Below are 15,541 nucleotides of genomic sequence, written 5' to 3'. Positions count from 1 at the left end.
AACTTTCATAAACGCATTCCTCTGAAATGTAAAACTTTGTTAGTTTTACGTCTGAAAATACAAAGAAAATTCAAGAAAAACTTAAGCTTCAGGTTTGTCTCATTATCAGATTTTTAGCTTATTTTCCACTAAGCTAACAAAAAATATTTAGCTTGCAGCATGTAAGCTTTAATTCAAGCAACTTTTTAAAACTAAAACTATTGAAAAATTATTATTTTATTTTGAAATGCTGCATATTGTTTGTGAATGTCCATTAAGTTTTTGCTCCATTTGTGGCATTTCTGTTTCATTATTTCTGTGGTTTCTGTTTGTGTAAATATAATGTCTGCTTAACACAGAAACAATTGGTCAAGTTTGAAATATAAAAAAAAAACTTAAATGAAGAAAGTTGTGTACAGTCTGTGTTTAAGCACTGATTCCTGTGGGGTGGGTGGGGTGTTATCTGTAAGGTTAGAGAAATGTTTGACTTAATTTCTGTTTTATATTTTTATAATAAAGACTCAAAGAAAATGGACCAAACAAGGCTTTTTGTGATTTCATTTGTGTATTTCCATCTTTTTTTGTGGTTTTAGATTGTAAATAATGTCAGAAATCACTCACCATTTGCGTGTGGTTTGGGTAGAAGGTTTGCTCATTCAGAGGGAATTTCTCTGGGCCGAGGGAATGGTAGAGTTTGATCATATGAGAAAACTGCAGAGAGAAATAAACACGTCAACCTTCAATGAATTGAGGAAAAACACGGATTAAATAGAAACTACAGCTGTGGGAAATAGCTTTAGGATCATTAGTAAGTAATGTTTATTTCTATAGCACCTTTCACAGACAGAGGTCACAAAGTGCTTCACAAAATTATAAAACTAATAAAATACATTTACAGTCAAAAACAACATGGTCATAAAAAACCCTAATCTACTAGAATTAAAATGCTTCCTTAAACAAATAGGTCCTCTGGTCATCAACAGAATCAAGTCATCGCAAGAAAAGAGGAAGATCGTTCCAGAATGCCGTCGCGACCGCCTGAACGGAGCAATCTCCCCATGTCCTGTAACGAGGACGAGGGACCGTGAGCGAGTTCAGGTCCTGTAATGAGGACGAGGGACCACGAGCGGGTTCAGGTCCTGTAACGAGGACGAGGGACCGTGAGCGAGTTCAGGTCCTGTAATGAGGACGAGGGACCATGAGCGGGTTCAGGTCCTGTAATGAGGACGAGGGACCACGAGCGGGTTCAGGTCCTGTAACGAGGACGAGGGACCGTGAGCGAGTTCGGGTCCTGTAATGAGGACGAGGGACCGTGAGCGGGTTCAGGTCCTGTAATGAGGACGAGGGACCACGAGCGGGTTCAGGTCCTGTAACGAGGACGAGGGACCGTGAGCGAGTTCAGGTCCTGTAACGAGGACGAGGGACCGTGAGCGGGTTCAGGTCCTGTAGTGAGGACGAGGGACCGTGAGCGAGTTCAGGTCCTGTAACGAGGACGAGGGACCACGAGCGGGTTCAGGTCCTGTAATGAGGACGAGGGACCACGAGCGGGTTCAGGTCCTGTAACGAGGACGAGGGACCGTGAGCGGGTTCAGGTCCTGTAACGAGGACGAGGGACCGTGAGCGAGTTCAGGTCCTGTAACGAGGACGAGGGACCGTGAGCGGGTTCAGGTCCTGTAGTGAGGACGAGGGACCACGAGCGGGTTCAGGTCCTGTAACGAGGACGAGGGACCACGAGCGGGTTCAGGTCCTGTAGTGAGGACGAGGGACCACGAGCGGGTTCAGGTCCTGTAACGAGGACGAGGGACCGTGAGCGAGTTCAGGTCCTGTAATGAGGACGAGGGACCGTGAGCGGGTTCAGGTCCTGTAATGAGGACGAGGGACCACGAGCGGGTTCAGGTCCTGTAACGAGGACGAGGGACCGTGAGCGAGTTCAGGTCCTGTAATGAGGACGAGGGACCACGAGCGGGTTCAGGTCCTGTAACGAGGACGAGGGACCGTGAGCGAGTTCAGGTCCTGTAACGAGGACGAGGGACCGTGAGCGAGTTCAGGTCCTGTAACGAGGACGAGGGACCGTGAGCGAGTTCAGGTCCTGTAACGAGGACGAGGGACCGTGAGCGGGTTCAGGTCCTGTAGTGAGGACGAGGGACCACGAGCGGGTTAAAGTCCTGTTATGAGGACGAGGGACCGTGAGCGGGTTCGGGTCCTGTAATGAGTACGGTCCTGTAACGAGGACGAGGGACCGCGGGCGGGTTCAGGTCCTGTAACGAGGACGAGGGACCGCGAGCGGGTTCAGGTCCTGTAACGAGGACGAGGGACCGCGAGCGGGTTCAGGTCCTGTAACGAGGACGAGGGACCGCGAGCGGGTTCGGGTCCTGTAACGAGGACGAGGGACCGCGGGCGGGTTCAGGTCCTGTAACGAGGACGAGGGACCGCGGGCGGGTTCAGGTCCTGTAATGAGTACGAGGGACCGCGAGCGGGTTCAGGTCCTGTAACGAGTACGAGGGACCGCGGGCGGGTTCAGGTCCTGTAATGAGTACGAGGGACCGCGAGCGGGTTCAGGTCCTGTAACGAGTACGAGGGACCGCGGGCGGGTTCAGGTCCTGTAACGAGGACGAGGGACCGCGAGCGGGTTCAGGTCCTGTAACGAGGACGAGGGACCGCGAGCGGGTTCAGGTCCTGTAACGAGTACGAGGGACCGCCAGCAGGTTCAGGTCCTGTAACGAGTACGAGGGACCGCGGGCGGGTTCAGGTCCTGTAACGAGTACGAGGGACCGCCAGCAGGTTCAGGTCCTGTAACGAGTACGAGGGACCGCGAGCGGGTTCAGGTCCTGTAACGAGTACGAGGGACCGCCAGCAGGTTCAGGTCCTGTAACGAGTACGAGGGACCCCTAGCGGGTTCAGGTCCTGTAACGAAATGTCTTCAAACCAGGAAACAGTCTAGTGGATTGTTTTTAATTTTCTTTTGTCACATTTTAAGAGGCTGTTTCAGTTTTAGGAATACTAAACCTTGATTTGACCACTGGGACGTCTTACATGCCTGATGAAATACATAACAGGGCAATAAAATGGGACACAGAGGTACCTCTACAGGCCACATTAAAAGTGTCCAGCCATTGTTGTGCATGTTCTAAACCTAAATTGCAACTGGCAAGACTGTATTTATGAGGTCATGCAAAGCTAAGCCTTTACTTATTTCACACTAAACACTTCTGGCTTTTTTATTTCCTACTAACCAACTAATAAGTACAGTGACAAAAACCACCTGTTTCAGACGCAGGTGTTGCAGTAAAAGCTCATATAAATCAGGCACAGGAATCTGCTGCTGAGAGAATAATCTCAGCAGCCTGTGGAGGTTAAAGCAAAGCGAAAAAGAGCTCTTTGAGATGACTTACCACCCAAGGCTTGCTGCAGAAATTGTATATGGAGAAGAGAGAGTTGACACCTGGGACGCCACCAAAGTGCAGGCCGATCACAAGGTTTCTGAAGTCTTCGCCAGGAATCATGCTGTAGGCGTGTTGGCGAATCAAGACAAAGTCTGGCTTAAAGGACCTGTAGAAAGACACGAGAGGAATCGGAACAGTGACGAGGGTGTTAAGAGTCACCATTTTTAGAACTACTTAAAGTAAAAAAGTTAAAGTAATGCAGAAAAAACTGTTAAGGACAGAATCTTTACTGCTCTACCCTATTAAAGGAACATTGTTCTATAATTTTGAATTATACTTCATTTTTTAGTTTTATATCTTGATGATTTGCATCATCTTGAAAAACTATTTATCTTGGTATGTGAAAGTAGAAAGTAGAGACAATTGCAAAAAAATGTAAAGAGTAGAAGTAGAAAGTTGTCTAAAAATCTCCATTTAAGTATAGATAGAAAAATATCCACTTAAGAGAACAAAGTATTTGTACTTTGTTACTGGACACCTCTGATCAGCATCCAGTTTAAACGATAGCTTAACTAAACATCGCTGTGGGGTTGGAAAGTGGCTACCAAGGAGCAATCTCTATGAAACGCTTTCTCAAAGGATTTGTACTTATTTTATTTAATTAAGGTTCTATATATTTGCCATAATTAAGGACATGGAATTGTTTAAATAAGAACTGATCAACAAAAATCAAAAATTACAATGAAGAAGATCAGAACACTTCACTCTCAATCTGCAGGTTTACTAGTGGTTCCTAGAATTTCTAAAAGTAGAATGAGAGGCAGATCTTTTAGTTATCAGGCTCCTCTCCTGTGGAACCAACTACCAGTTTTAGTCCGTGAGGCAGACACCCTGTCTACTTTTAAGGCTAGGCTTAAAACTTTCCTTTTTGATAAAGCTTCTAGTTAGAGTGGCTCAGGTTATCCTGAGCTATCTCTATAGTTCTGCTGCTATAGGCTTAGACTGCTGGAGTACATAGGGATCCCTTTTTCATCATTCTGCTTCATTCTATCTCTATTCTCCCACTCTGCAGAATCTGTTAGTTCAATCTCTAACGTTCTGCTCTCTCTGATTTTTCTCTGGTCTGTTCCTGTTTGGATGTGACTCCATCCTGGAGAGAAATATCAGCTGTCTGCTGAGGCCGACTGGAGTTCAAGGAGACAGAAGCAGACATAGAAAAAGAAGCATAGATACAAAAGGCAACTGTCAACCAGCTCCACAGGCGGGCCCGTCCAGGAAACACACAGCCAGGCAGACGAGCTCCGAGCCAGCTCCCATGTCACAGTCAGAGAAACAGGACTACACTGGAAAACAGGCTGATCTCCAACATCTAGAAACAAAGGTGTTGATGGCAGCAGCATAGTTTAAGAAGAGTAGCTAAATGTAACTCTCCAGCCCTTTAGCTGGTGTTAATATGTTTCAAGTGGATTCACAACCACAGATATGGGGAGAAAGATGTACAGCTAGCACACAAATTCATGCATCCAGGTAGAATTTATCGCTCTTTGACAAAAGGTTACAGTAAATTCCTCCAGCAACGGATTCTGGATAAACAAACTTTCCAGGTCATGCTAAAACCTTTGGTTCCTGTTCTGTTTATTACTACTCTTTAGGTTTAGTCCGATGTTTCAGAACCGGTCTACTACAAACCTTTTGTTTTGTTTACTAATTTGTTATAATTCTGGTGGTATTTTTCGTAAAGATGATGATGATTAAATGGGTAAATCTTTCTGTAAAGGGGTAAAATACCGATATTTTAACAAGAAAAAGTATGAACTGACTGAGATGTCTTTGACTATCATGACTTTTCTACAGCTAGATGTTCAAACGGTGCCAAAGGACGTTTGTGTCAGCATTCCTAAGCTAGGAAACTATTCATACTTGGGACAATATGCATCCATTTGGTCTCCAGATCCCCTTATCATAAATAATATCTGACCTTCTAATAAGCTCCATAGGAACACGTGTGTCAGAGAGAACATTCTTCTTCATAAAGACCTACTGCTGGTCTGAAAAGCTGATGACGGTCTTATCTTCGTCCATCAGGCAGTCTCGCGTTGATAAGAGTAATCACGGTAAAACTCAGCGGGAATGCCACAAATGTCAAACAGTACATACCGCGGATCGCCCCAGGGCTCGCACACAATGCTGCATTGTGCTGCTGGCTCAATGCCGTCATGGAGAAATGCACCTTAGAAAGGAAAATAAATCTGCTTTCCTGTTAACAAGGATAAATGTTTTTGTCTCTTATGAAGGTTTTTAGACAGAAAGCTCAATACTTAGTAACATTTGCACTAGAAGTGACTTACAAATTGACTACCATAAAAAGCTTGTTTGGTTTATTGCAATTTTTTACATTTGGTATGATAATTGATCGTCCTTACAAAGTAAAATGATTACTGAAATCGATTATTTTGGAAAATCCTCTGTTTGCAAACGTTTTTATGTTTATGCATAAAAAACTGTCCCATTTGGTTTTATATATAAGATAAGAGAGAAAGTTTGTTATTTAACAATTAGCCTAATCACATCTTTAAAGTCGTCTTTTTTTGGCCTCCAAATAGAACAACTTAATCAATGAAATTACAACTGGCTTCCGCCTAAATATTGCCAAAGAAAAGTACTGCAATCTGAGAAACAGACAGGAGCAAATTTAAAATGTTAAGAGCACCCAAAAAATAAACCACAGTAAAAAAAATAATAATAAAAAACCTGTAAACTCAGTCTGAAAGAAGAAAAGGGGAAAACAACTAGAAGTATTCGACCACAAAGTCGGGTTTGGAGAAGATCGTCGGGAAAGACAGGAACACTAATAATTCCTACGTTAATATACTGATGTTTGATGGATTGTTCTTCTTCTTGAGCATTGCCTGGCAGCAAGGTTCACTCTTGACCCCAGCATGAGGTCTGCCTGGGCATCTTTGGGATCCAACCAGAAACTCAGGTCTATCTTTGTCTTAAACTATGAAGACGTTGTAGGGATGGGCTCAAGGATAGTCTCGGTTTCAGAAGGTTCACACTCGGCCTCGGAACGTTCAGTCTCTGCCTCGGAACGTTCAGTCTCGGCCTCGGAACGTTCAGTCTCGGCCTCGGAACGTTCAGTCTCGGCCTCGGACCGTTCAGTCTCGACATCGGAACGTTCAGTCTCGACATCGGAACGCTCAGTCTCGGCCTCGGAACGCTCAGTCTCGGCCTCGGAACGCTCAGTCTCGGCCTCGGAACGCTCAGTCTCGGCCTCGGAACGCTCAGTCTCGGCCTCGGAACGCTCAGTCTCGGCCTCGGAACGCTCAGTCTCGGCCTCGGAACGCTCAGTCTCGGCCTCGGAACGCTCAGTCTCGGCCTCAGACCGTTCAGTCTCGGCCTCAGACCGTTCAGTCTCGGCCTCAGAACCTTTAGTCTCGGCCTCGGAACGTTCAGTCTCGGCCTCAGAACGCTCAGTCTCGGCCTCGGAACGCTCAGTCTCGGCCTCAGACCGTTCAGTCTCGGCCTCAGACCGTTCAGTCTCGGCCTCAGAACCTTTAGTCTTGGCCTCGGAACGTTTCAGTCTCGGCCTCAGAACCTTTAGTCTTGGCCTCGGAACGTTCAGTCTCGGCCTCAGAACCTTTAGTCTCGGCCTCGGAACGTTCAGTCTCGGCCTCAGAACCTTTAGTCTTGGCCTCGGAACGTTCAGTCTCGGCCTCAGAACCTTTAGTCTTGGCCTCGGAACGTTCAGTCTCGGCCTAAGAACGTTCAGTCTCGGCCTCAGAACGCTCAGTCTCGGTCTTAGCGGCTGACTGCTGACCTGTTGAAAAAACTCCAAATAAAGTCACAAATCGAGACTCTGCATCACACTGGTTTGTATACAAAATGACAATAAAGTTAATCTAAGTTTAAAGTCAGTATTAGGCTTAGATATTCAGTCTTTGTCTTAGAGGGTCTGTTCTTGGTCTAAAGGTGCGTTCCCACCAAACTCAATCTGGGCTTAAAAAATGCTAAAAGCCGACATTTGGATGTTGGGTCAACCGCTGGTTAAGATGTTTTTTTAACCTCGATGTTTTCTGTTTTGTAGCTTCCAGCTAGAGAGCAGCTCGGCTTTATTTACTTTATGAGTAGTAAAAATTGTTTCACGACCCGATCCGTCCAGGAAGTACGATCCGTACCATCAGCTCATTTGCGCCCCAAAATTTATCCGAATGTCCATAAATAATGTCATTATGATTCTAAAATTACTTATTTCCATCCTTAACTCACTAAAGAATGCATATAAACATCTTTAAAAATTGTTTAATGACTTTTCAGAGACAATTTGATGCTTTTTCCTTTTTCTCCATGAAACGTTTTGTCTGACGTCATCATGGGACACGATCAGAGCAGTAAATCTGATTAAACCATGTTTATCTGCTTTTTTAATTGATTCTTTCTTTAGATTAACTATATCGCATAATGTTAACATGAGAGGAAAACATAAAACTCAGACTAGATTTATGATTAAATCCAAAGCTAGCTCCAGTTAGCTCCAGGAAGTAGCGTAGCATCTCATTTCCTGTGCAGATCAGGAACAGAAGGATAAAACTGAAAGGATTTAAATGCATTTATTTTATGAGGAAATACATTATTAACCTTTAACACATTATAGTTTAGTACGCTTTCTATTTTTAGAGAGGGAAAATGCACTTTAAGTATTTTTTACAAAATAAAATTGCGGGCGACCAGGATGTATATCTGGATGTGCAAATGAGCTGATGGTACAGATCGGGCTTCCAGGACAGATCGGATTATGAGAAGTTCAACAGGATTATAATCCCACTATAATCTGCAGTTCTTGTTGGGAGCTCCAGACCTCCAGCTACCGCCAGGAGGCAGCGCTGGGAATCCCTGCTGGAAGCTCTCTGCTGCAGGCAGCCTGTGGGGGATTTCCTGCTGCCGCTCGTAGCGGCTGGAAGTGAATAGAAAGAGTTTTTAAGGTTAGATAACTGGACACCAAATCGATTGGATGAGTCGTTCCTGATGCTCAGACGCACCGCTGGACTCCTCCACACCGCCCCCCATAGACTGCATGTAAACCGGATGATCTGGTGAACGCACCATTAGATGGTTATTAGATCTTGGAGGCTGTGGTCTTGGTCACTGGTGAAATCTATTATTTAGATGTTATTTAAAAGTTGCTCTACGGTGCGTGCCGCATGGTTGCTTGTTCTTTGTAGGTTCTTGCTACAATGAAGGACTGGTGACCCGTCCAAATCCTACCCCGCCTCTAGAGCAATGACTATAGAGATAATCCCTACACAAATTAATCTGGGATTGGATGGTTTTGATTGTCTTCTCTTATATCTCATTAGTTTAGTTGATATAAAAACTTTTGCCTCTATATAACCGCGGTACTTCAATTATGCCTCCTATGCTACCAGAGCAAAAAACTCCTAAAACTTCTATATTAAGGCGATCGAATCAAAATGATGAGTTTGGCAGTTAAATAAACTACATAAAATTCCTTTTGTTTGCAAATATATTGTAAAAACCAGCAGAAAGATGCAGCCTTTACTGTGAGGCTGATGTTCATTAAGATCATTTCAATAATCACCTGTTGCACCTGCAAAAAGGAAGTTACAAATGGGGTTATTATTGTAGAAACCTTATGTGTCCAATAATCTGGAGCAGGAGTAATAATTCATTCCTCTAAGAGCAGCAAAGAGGCTGAATCCTACAGTTTAACAAGCTCCCCATTTCATTTTTCCATTTTTAGCCCATAAATCTGGCCATGGGCGTAGGTTTGCATAGGGACCATAGGGACATGTCCCTACCAAAATTTTGAACCGACCTAATTGTCCCTACCAATAATTGGATGTGAACAACATGTTTATAATTTACAGCAGTAGTTGTTGCAGCAGTGGCTTCTTTTCCTCTCGCAGCTCCTCTGCCTGGTCTCTCCTGTCCCTTTCACGCAGCAGCGCATGGAACTGTGCTGCGCTGTTTAACTCCACTCTCATTGGTTGTTCTGCCTTAGGTTCCGCCTTCTCTCTCTCTGATTGGCTGTTTTCTAGTCCGTCCGTGCTTGGAGCACAAAATAGAAAATTTATTCACACTAGAATGCTGCGGTTACTAAAATAAATATTAGGCTACAAAACTAGTCCCAATTTTAAAAAAATGAATATCATGTACACTAAAAAACAAAAAACTTTTTTTTTCTTTAATAAAGCGAAATATTCTGAGTCAGCCAGGAGTTCTGAAGACACAAAATGGGCAAATAAAGGCTGTAAGCCATCAACATTTCTGATTCTTATCCACAGCCAACTAAAAAAGAAAAAGTGAGGGTTTCCTTTTTACCAATATTTAGTTGCTATTACTGTTTTCATTTTTTTATGACTCTTTGAGAAAGTTCAGGTATAATTATTAGCAGATGTTATTTCTCTTATAGAGTACAACAACAAGAAATGGGGCCTAAACATCTGCTGTTTTTCGTTTAAAAAGCATAATTAGGGTTCCACATAATAATAGTTCTATTTTATTGACTATTTATACTTCTAGAAATAGGATAAAGACAAGAACAAACAAAGGAAGAATATAAACATTGATTTTATCTTTCATAGATTTCCACACAGTCTATAAGTAAATTAGTATAAACATTAATGTCTGGTAAAAATGCTTGAATCTGGCTGTTTATTTTGGATAATGTTAAATTACAGATAAGATAGTGTTATATTGTCTTTTATAATTGTTAAAAATTATTTTATATTTTAATACACTTAGGCTCATGCTCAGTGTTGTGTTTGTAGATGATGCCACTAAAAAAGAAAATAGACATACAGTAAGGAGCTATTTAAGCAGTCAGACAGTAAGCAATATAGGACAATGATAAAAGGTTGTGTTACATTTAATCCTTTACTATTAAAACTGCACTTATACATTATATGATTATAGGAAACACAGATATCCAGTAATAATGATGCAGGGCAGCTTGTAGGTGAAGCAGCTGCCCTTCAGTGCTTCAGGTGATGTCTAAATAAACCAGGTGAAACTAAAATATTTCGACATGAGGAGTACTGGATGGAGAATATTGATAGACAAAACATTTTTTTTATCTTATATATTATATATACACACATATATATATACACACATATACATATACACACATATACATATATACATATATATACACACACATATATATATATATATATATAGTATTTTTACAATTTTGGTATAATTACTGATCTAAGTGGATTGCTCTGTAGGGGAAAGGGACATTTTACATTTATATTATGTTTTATAGTCTCCATTCTCCAGTTAATGATTAATCACATACTAAATTAGTTGATGATTATTGAAATAATTAATTAATACGATTCATTTTTTCAGCCCTAGATAAAATACATGAAATGGGCTATACAGAGTTAACCTAACTACAGCCCAGATGTTCAACTTTTATAGTGACGTTAATATTTTAATGAATGTATTATTTTGCTGGATACAGAGAGAGCATAGTAGGTAAAATATAAGAGTGGGGTTTAACTCTGCACAATTGTATATCTTCAAAAGAAAATACTGTATTTACCTTCTCTATTAGTCATGCAAACGAAACCATTTACAAAGTGGAAAACAGTCCTAATTCCACATTCATCAGAGCCGGTGATACTTCAAACATTGATAAACAGCATCTAATGAGTGTAGTGCTTATAAGATTTTTATTAATGTAGCAAAATGATGCTTTTCTCTTTTAACAATGAATTTGTCTTATCAGTACAGATGCTCACATCGAGCATAAAAAAGGGCACGCCTATTGCAGCACCAATGACACCCGACCAATAGTGTCCCCACCAAAGTTCAAATCAAACCTACGCCCTTGAATCTGGCATCAACCCAAATGATTTACTGCAAATTAAACGGTAGAAAACCTTCAAACCACTTCATCAAGAGCAGTTTACCAATCAGTGGCAGATCCTGATCAGTCCTGATGAATTATTTGCTTTGGGCTGCGTGGTTACAGCAGAGAGGAGTCAGGCGGCTCTTTGGCTGCTGTCGTTTGGCCGGATCATCTGAGCAGAGATGCTGGACGGAGGTTTTGGCAGCGAGTTCTAGTAAAGCCAAAGGGCTGAGTGCAGAATTTCATCTGTGAACAACATGCCACAACTACTGTACTTGTGGCGTAGGGCTCTGCTGCAGACTATGTGCCACGTAGCACGTTCAGCATGACAGTTTTGCTCAGTTTTCTTTATTTTCTGCAGGTAAAGTTTGACCTGTTTTATCAGATCTGCACATTTCTGCAGCTGCTCCTGCTTTTCTAGATTTTAACCCCAGCCTGAGCTCTTTTCACGCATTTTTATCTCATTTTTCGGGACTCCAGAATCCTCTCATTGTACAGAAATATCAAATGAAAACAGAAGAAGAAACAAAGTGGAAACGATTATTAGGAATGGCTAACGGATTTGGTACCAAACCAAATCCACCAGTACTACCAAGCAGCATCATCAGGACATAGAGGGAAAGGAAGAATGATCGATTTTCTGAGGCGAATGTGAACGCAGCATTGCATGCAACAGATGGTGATTATGTGAAAACCAACTGCTATTTGCCAACTTAGCAAATATTTTTCTAAATTTAGAGACTTTTCTAACCTCTCTGGAGGTTTTTTTTTTTTTTTTTTCCAAAAAAAAAAAAAAATCACCTATGGTCAGGAGATCTGGGTAACGACCCAAAGGACAAGATTGCGAATACAAGAGGCCGACATTAGTTTCCTTCGCAGGGTGGCTGGGCGCACCCTTCCAGATGGGGTGAGGAGCTCGGAGTAGAGTCTCTGCTCCTCCATGTGAAAAGGAGCCAGCTGAGGAGGCTCTGGCATCTGCTCCTGATGCCTCCTGCTCGCCTCCCTCAGGAGGTGTTCCAGGCATGTCCCATTGGGAAAAGGCCTGGTGGAAGAACCAGGACACAATGGAGGGACGATGTCTCTGAGCTGGCCTGGTGTCTCCTCAGGGAGCAGCTGGAGGAGGGAAGTCTGGGCATCTCTGCTGAGACTGCTGCCTCCGTAACCCGGATGAAGAGGAAGAAAATGGATGGATGGACGTTTTTCTTTAAATAGATTCCTTCATTTAACTCCTGCATTTGGCACCGTTAGCATCCATTAGCAGCTCATGGCCTGCAGTTGGCACCATGAGGAAGCAGCATCAGCACGTTTTAGATGATGCTTGCATGGCATTGGTACTGAACGCCACCCATCCCTACAGAAAGCAAATCTACTGAGTGAGTTGCTAATTATAGTGTGGAACCAACAGTCGACTCTCAATGTATGTTGACCTAATAAGAAAGAATTTTAATTAAACCTAATTTAATAAAAATGTCACTTCATGCTGCTATCTTAATATATTTGAATCCATCGCCCTGTTTTTTATTTCATGCTTTTCTGTTCCCCCATGAAAACACGCTGGCCCCCCTCCTGGCCCCCTGGTACATTTGGTCTAGTCCCAGTGCTCACGGGGATGGACGTCTGTGTCTTCAGCAGGCGTAGAGCTAACAGAACTGGCAGCGTAGCGAGGCAAGGGCTCAAACATGTACGGCTGGAAGCCTTCTACACCAAACCAAGCTTCTGCCGCCCTGGCGTCCTCTTCCACAACATCTTCGTCCCCGCTTTCCTCCTCTAAATAAAAAATGGATGACGGAGGAGACTCATCCACGACCTCCGACACTAAACTCTCCTCCTCTTGCATGTTTCCTCTGTCCATAGCGTTCCTTGACAGCGTCGTTTCTAAGTCACCAATTTAGTGCTACTTGGTCGCAATGGAATTTCCCATTGGGAACCTGCTAGCACTAAGATGCTAACTGGATGCTTCCCACAAACCGGCTACAACAATCCCGCCCCCTTGAAAATGGACCAATCACATTCACTTTATTCACTCGCGTAAAGTCGGGCACCACTCGGGAGAATTTGGCAACGGTTGAAACAGACGCTTCCCAACAACTTTAAAGCACCAAATATCGTCCAGCAGTCACGCGATGTGTAATTTGCCCCAGTATAAACATTTAATCACAATTTTTTTATTATATATTTAAGCCCAGGTAGTCCTTTTTTATATTTGGCTAATAAACTTGGAGCCCAGGTTGCCATACGAGGCTGATAGAAGCCTTTTACATTTCTGCAGCTCCAGGCGGATTTCTTAATTTGGTCCAATATGGCTCCCTGAACAGTTTGGGTTGCCGACCCCTGATGTAGGGGGGAGGTCCACTCATTACTCTTATGGACTGCTGGGGCCTTAGAAACGAATCAAACACGTTAGTAGAGTTACAGATATCAATCACTGTTTCTGATGTTTTTTTACTTTTTTTTATTTTGACAATTTGTGTCTTCATGTCTGGGTATACTGACAGTGCAGCTATTTCATGGCATACTTTAAGAGCTTTCTTTTTTTTTTTTATACACTAAAGACCATGTTCATTTCCATATTTCTTTCCCTCAAGATTAGAGCTTTTTTTAAGCTCTTTTAAAGCATGAGTGCTTTCTTTCCAATCTTGTTAGTCCCTAATATATTCTGACTATACATTAAGCTTTTTTTTTTTTAACAACACATACCACATGGACAAGTGTGAGAGAAATCTGGTTGGACAAACAGCAGTGAAACCACAGAACTGTGAGAACACGAGTGGTTTCGTGGAGCTGGCACAGGGCAGCATGTCTGCACAGAGAGGTCAAAGGTCACAGCGGCCAGGAGGCACGTGGAACAGTAGGAGCCTGCTCTGAATATGCTTTTAAGATAAAATGTGTGCGTGCAATCCTAGCATGATCACAATCACATGGCGTTTGCCTCATTTATGCTTGGGAAGCTGGTGTTTGTGCATTCCTCTGGCTCAAAATGAAACGCACGGCTGTCACAGACATAATTAGGACATAATCTATGAAAAGGGAAGGTTCTATAAAAGGGTTATAGTTTTAAAGCCAATTCTTTCATCCAAATAAGTCCATTGTGTCCTATTCTGGGAGGAAACATGAAGACTAAACGGAAACAAAGCAACTTCTAGAAAGTGAACTTCTGACTCTATAGCTGTGGGATCACTGTACGCATTATTAGTCATGAGCCAGTGGGATCAGTTGCTTGAATTAAACATTATTGTATTTGCAGTCAAATACAGAATTAATGGTGAATTTATTTGGCAGTGTTTGTAAGAAAGTCAGCAGTTGCATCATCTGAATCCAACTTGGCTGTTCTATTATAGCGATATCAACAAAAATATTCCTCAAACGCGCCATCACCTCAGGGTCAGGGCGGGAAACAGGTTGCATCGTTATGGCGCCGCTTTAGTCTGTACACCTGTACACCACTTATAATTTTTCATTTGAAATTATTTTTTCTTAATATATTTTGATTGCGTTTTATTTTTTTTCTGTATTATCTTTTTTTTAATAGGTTTTATATTTTCATTATTTTTCAAGGTAAAACGTTGAAAAACTTTACTGAAAAATTGCTTTTCCAAATCACATTTTTTTACACTTCTGGGGGCGGGGTTTCCACTGCAGTGAGTAATGGGACCCGTTTCTATTGGTCTGCTGGACGTCAGCAGCAGCAATTTTATTGGTCAGTAGCAGGTGTTTGATCTGGGCTTCAAATGAAGAGAATATCGTCTCTGAAAGCCAATCCAACAAGTTTAACATGTAAAATTTTTTAAAATATTCTGCAATTTAAAAATATAAAATTGGTGATAGATGTTTAAAAAAAAACATTTACACAAACATTTAAAGAGATATATTTCAAAATATACAATCTGTATATATTTGAAAACCATTTTGAAATAATACATTTTTGAAAGTAACCTTAAAACCTTTTTGGATCAAAAACATTTTTTATTTTATAACTAAATGTGTTTTTTCACATTTAGATTACATTTATTTACAAACCTGTTCTTTGCTTACAATATTAATGCTTTTCTTGGAATAAAAATAGATTACAGGAGTCCATTTATTTGCCAGAGGAAGCTACTATGATGGGAAAAAAAGTAGAGAACATAAATTTGGCGGCTGAACCAACAAATGATACAAAATTGATGAATAAATGTAGAATTAATCAAAGTGATGAAAAGTGGTCCTTATGTCCTCAAGCAGCCTGAGTCTATTGCAGCGTCACTTTAAAGATATCTGAGGATAAACTGAGAAACTCAAACTTTATCAAAATATTTTA

General features: G+C 42.0%; 1 protein-coding gene across 1 annotated transcript in view; it reads right to left on the bottom strand.

The window, feature by feature from the left end:
- The window catches only part of LOC119793251 (synapsin-3-like), a 152,415-nt gene that overhangs the window by 94,029 nt on the left and 42,845 nt on the right, over positions 1-15,541 (bottom strand). Inside the window, exons 5-6 of the mRNA XM_038300325.1 lie at positions 3,372-3,528; positions 601-690 (exon numbers count right to left, since the gene is read on the bottom strand). Of these exons, the coding sequence (XP_038156253.1) occupies positions 601-690; positions 3,372-3,528 (247 nt within the window). The remainder of the gene's footprint in view (positions 1-600; positions 691-3,371; positions 3,529-15,541) is intronic.

This window comes from Cyprinodon tularosa, unplaced genomic scaffold (genome assembly GCF_016077235.1).
Source record: "Cyprinodon tularosa strain WSP-4 unplaced genomic scaffold, ASM1607723v1 ctg447, whole genome shotgun sequence".
NCBI classification, from domain to species: domain Eukaryota; kingdom Metazoa; phylum Chordata; class Actinopteri; order Cyprinodontiformes; family Cyprinodontidae; genus Cyprinodon; species Cyprinodon tularosa.
Note: the sequence above shows the minus strand (reverse complement) of the source record. Positions and strands in the feature narration are given on the sequence as shown.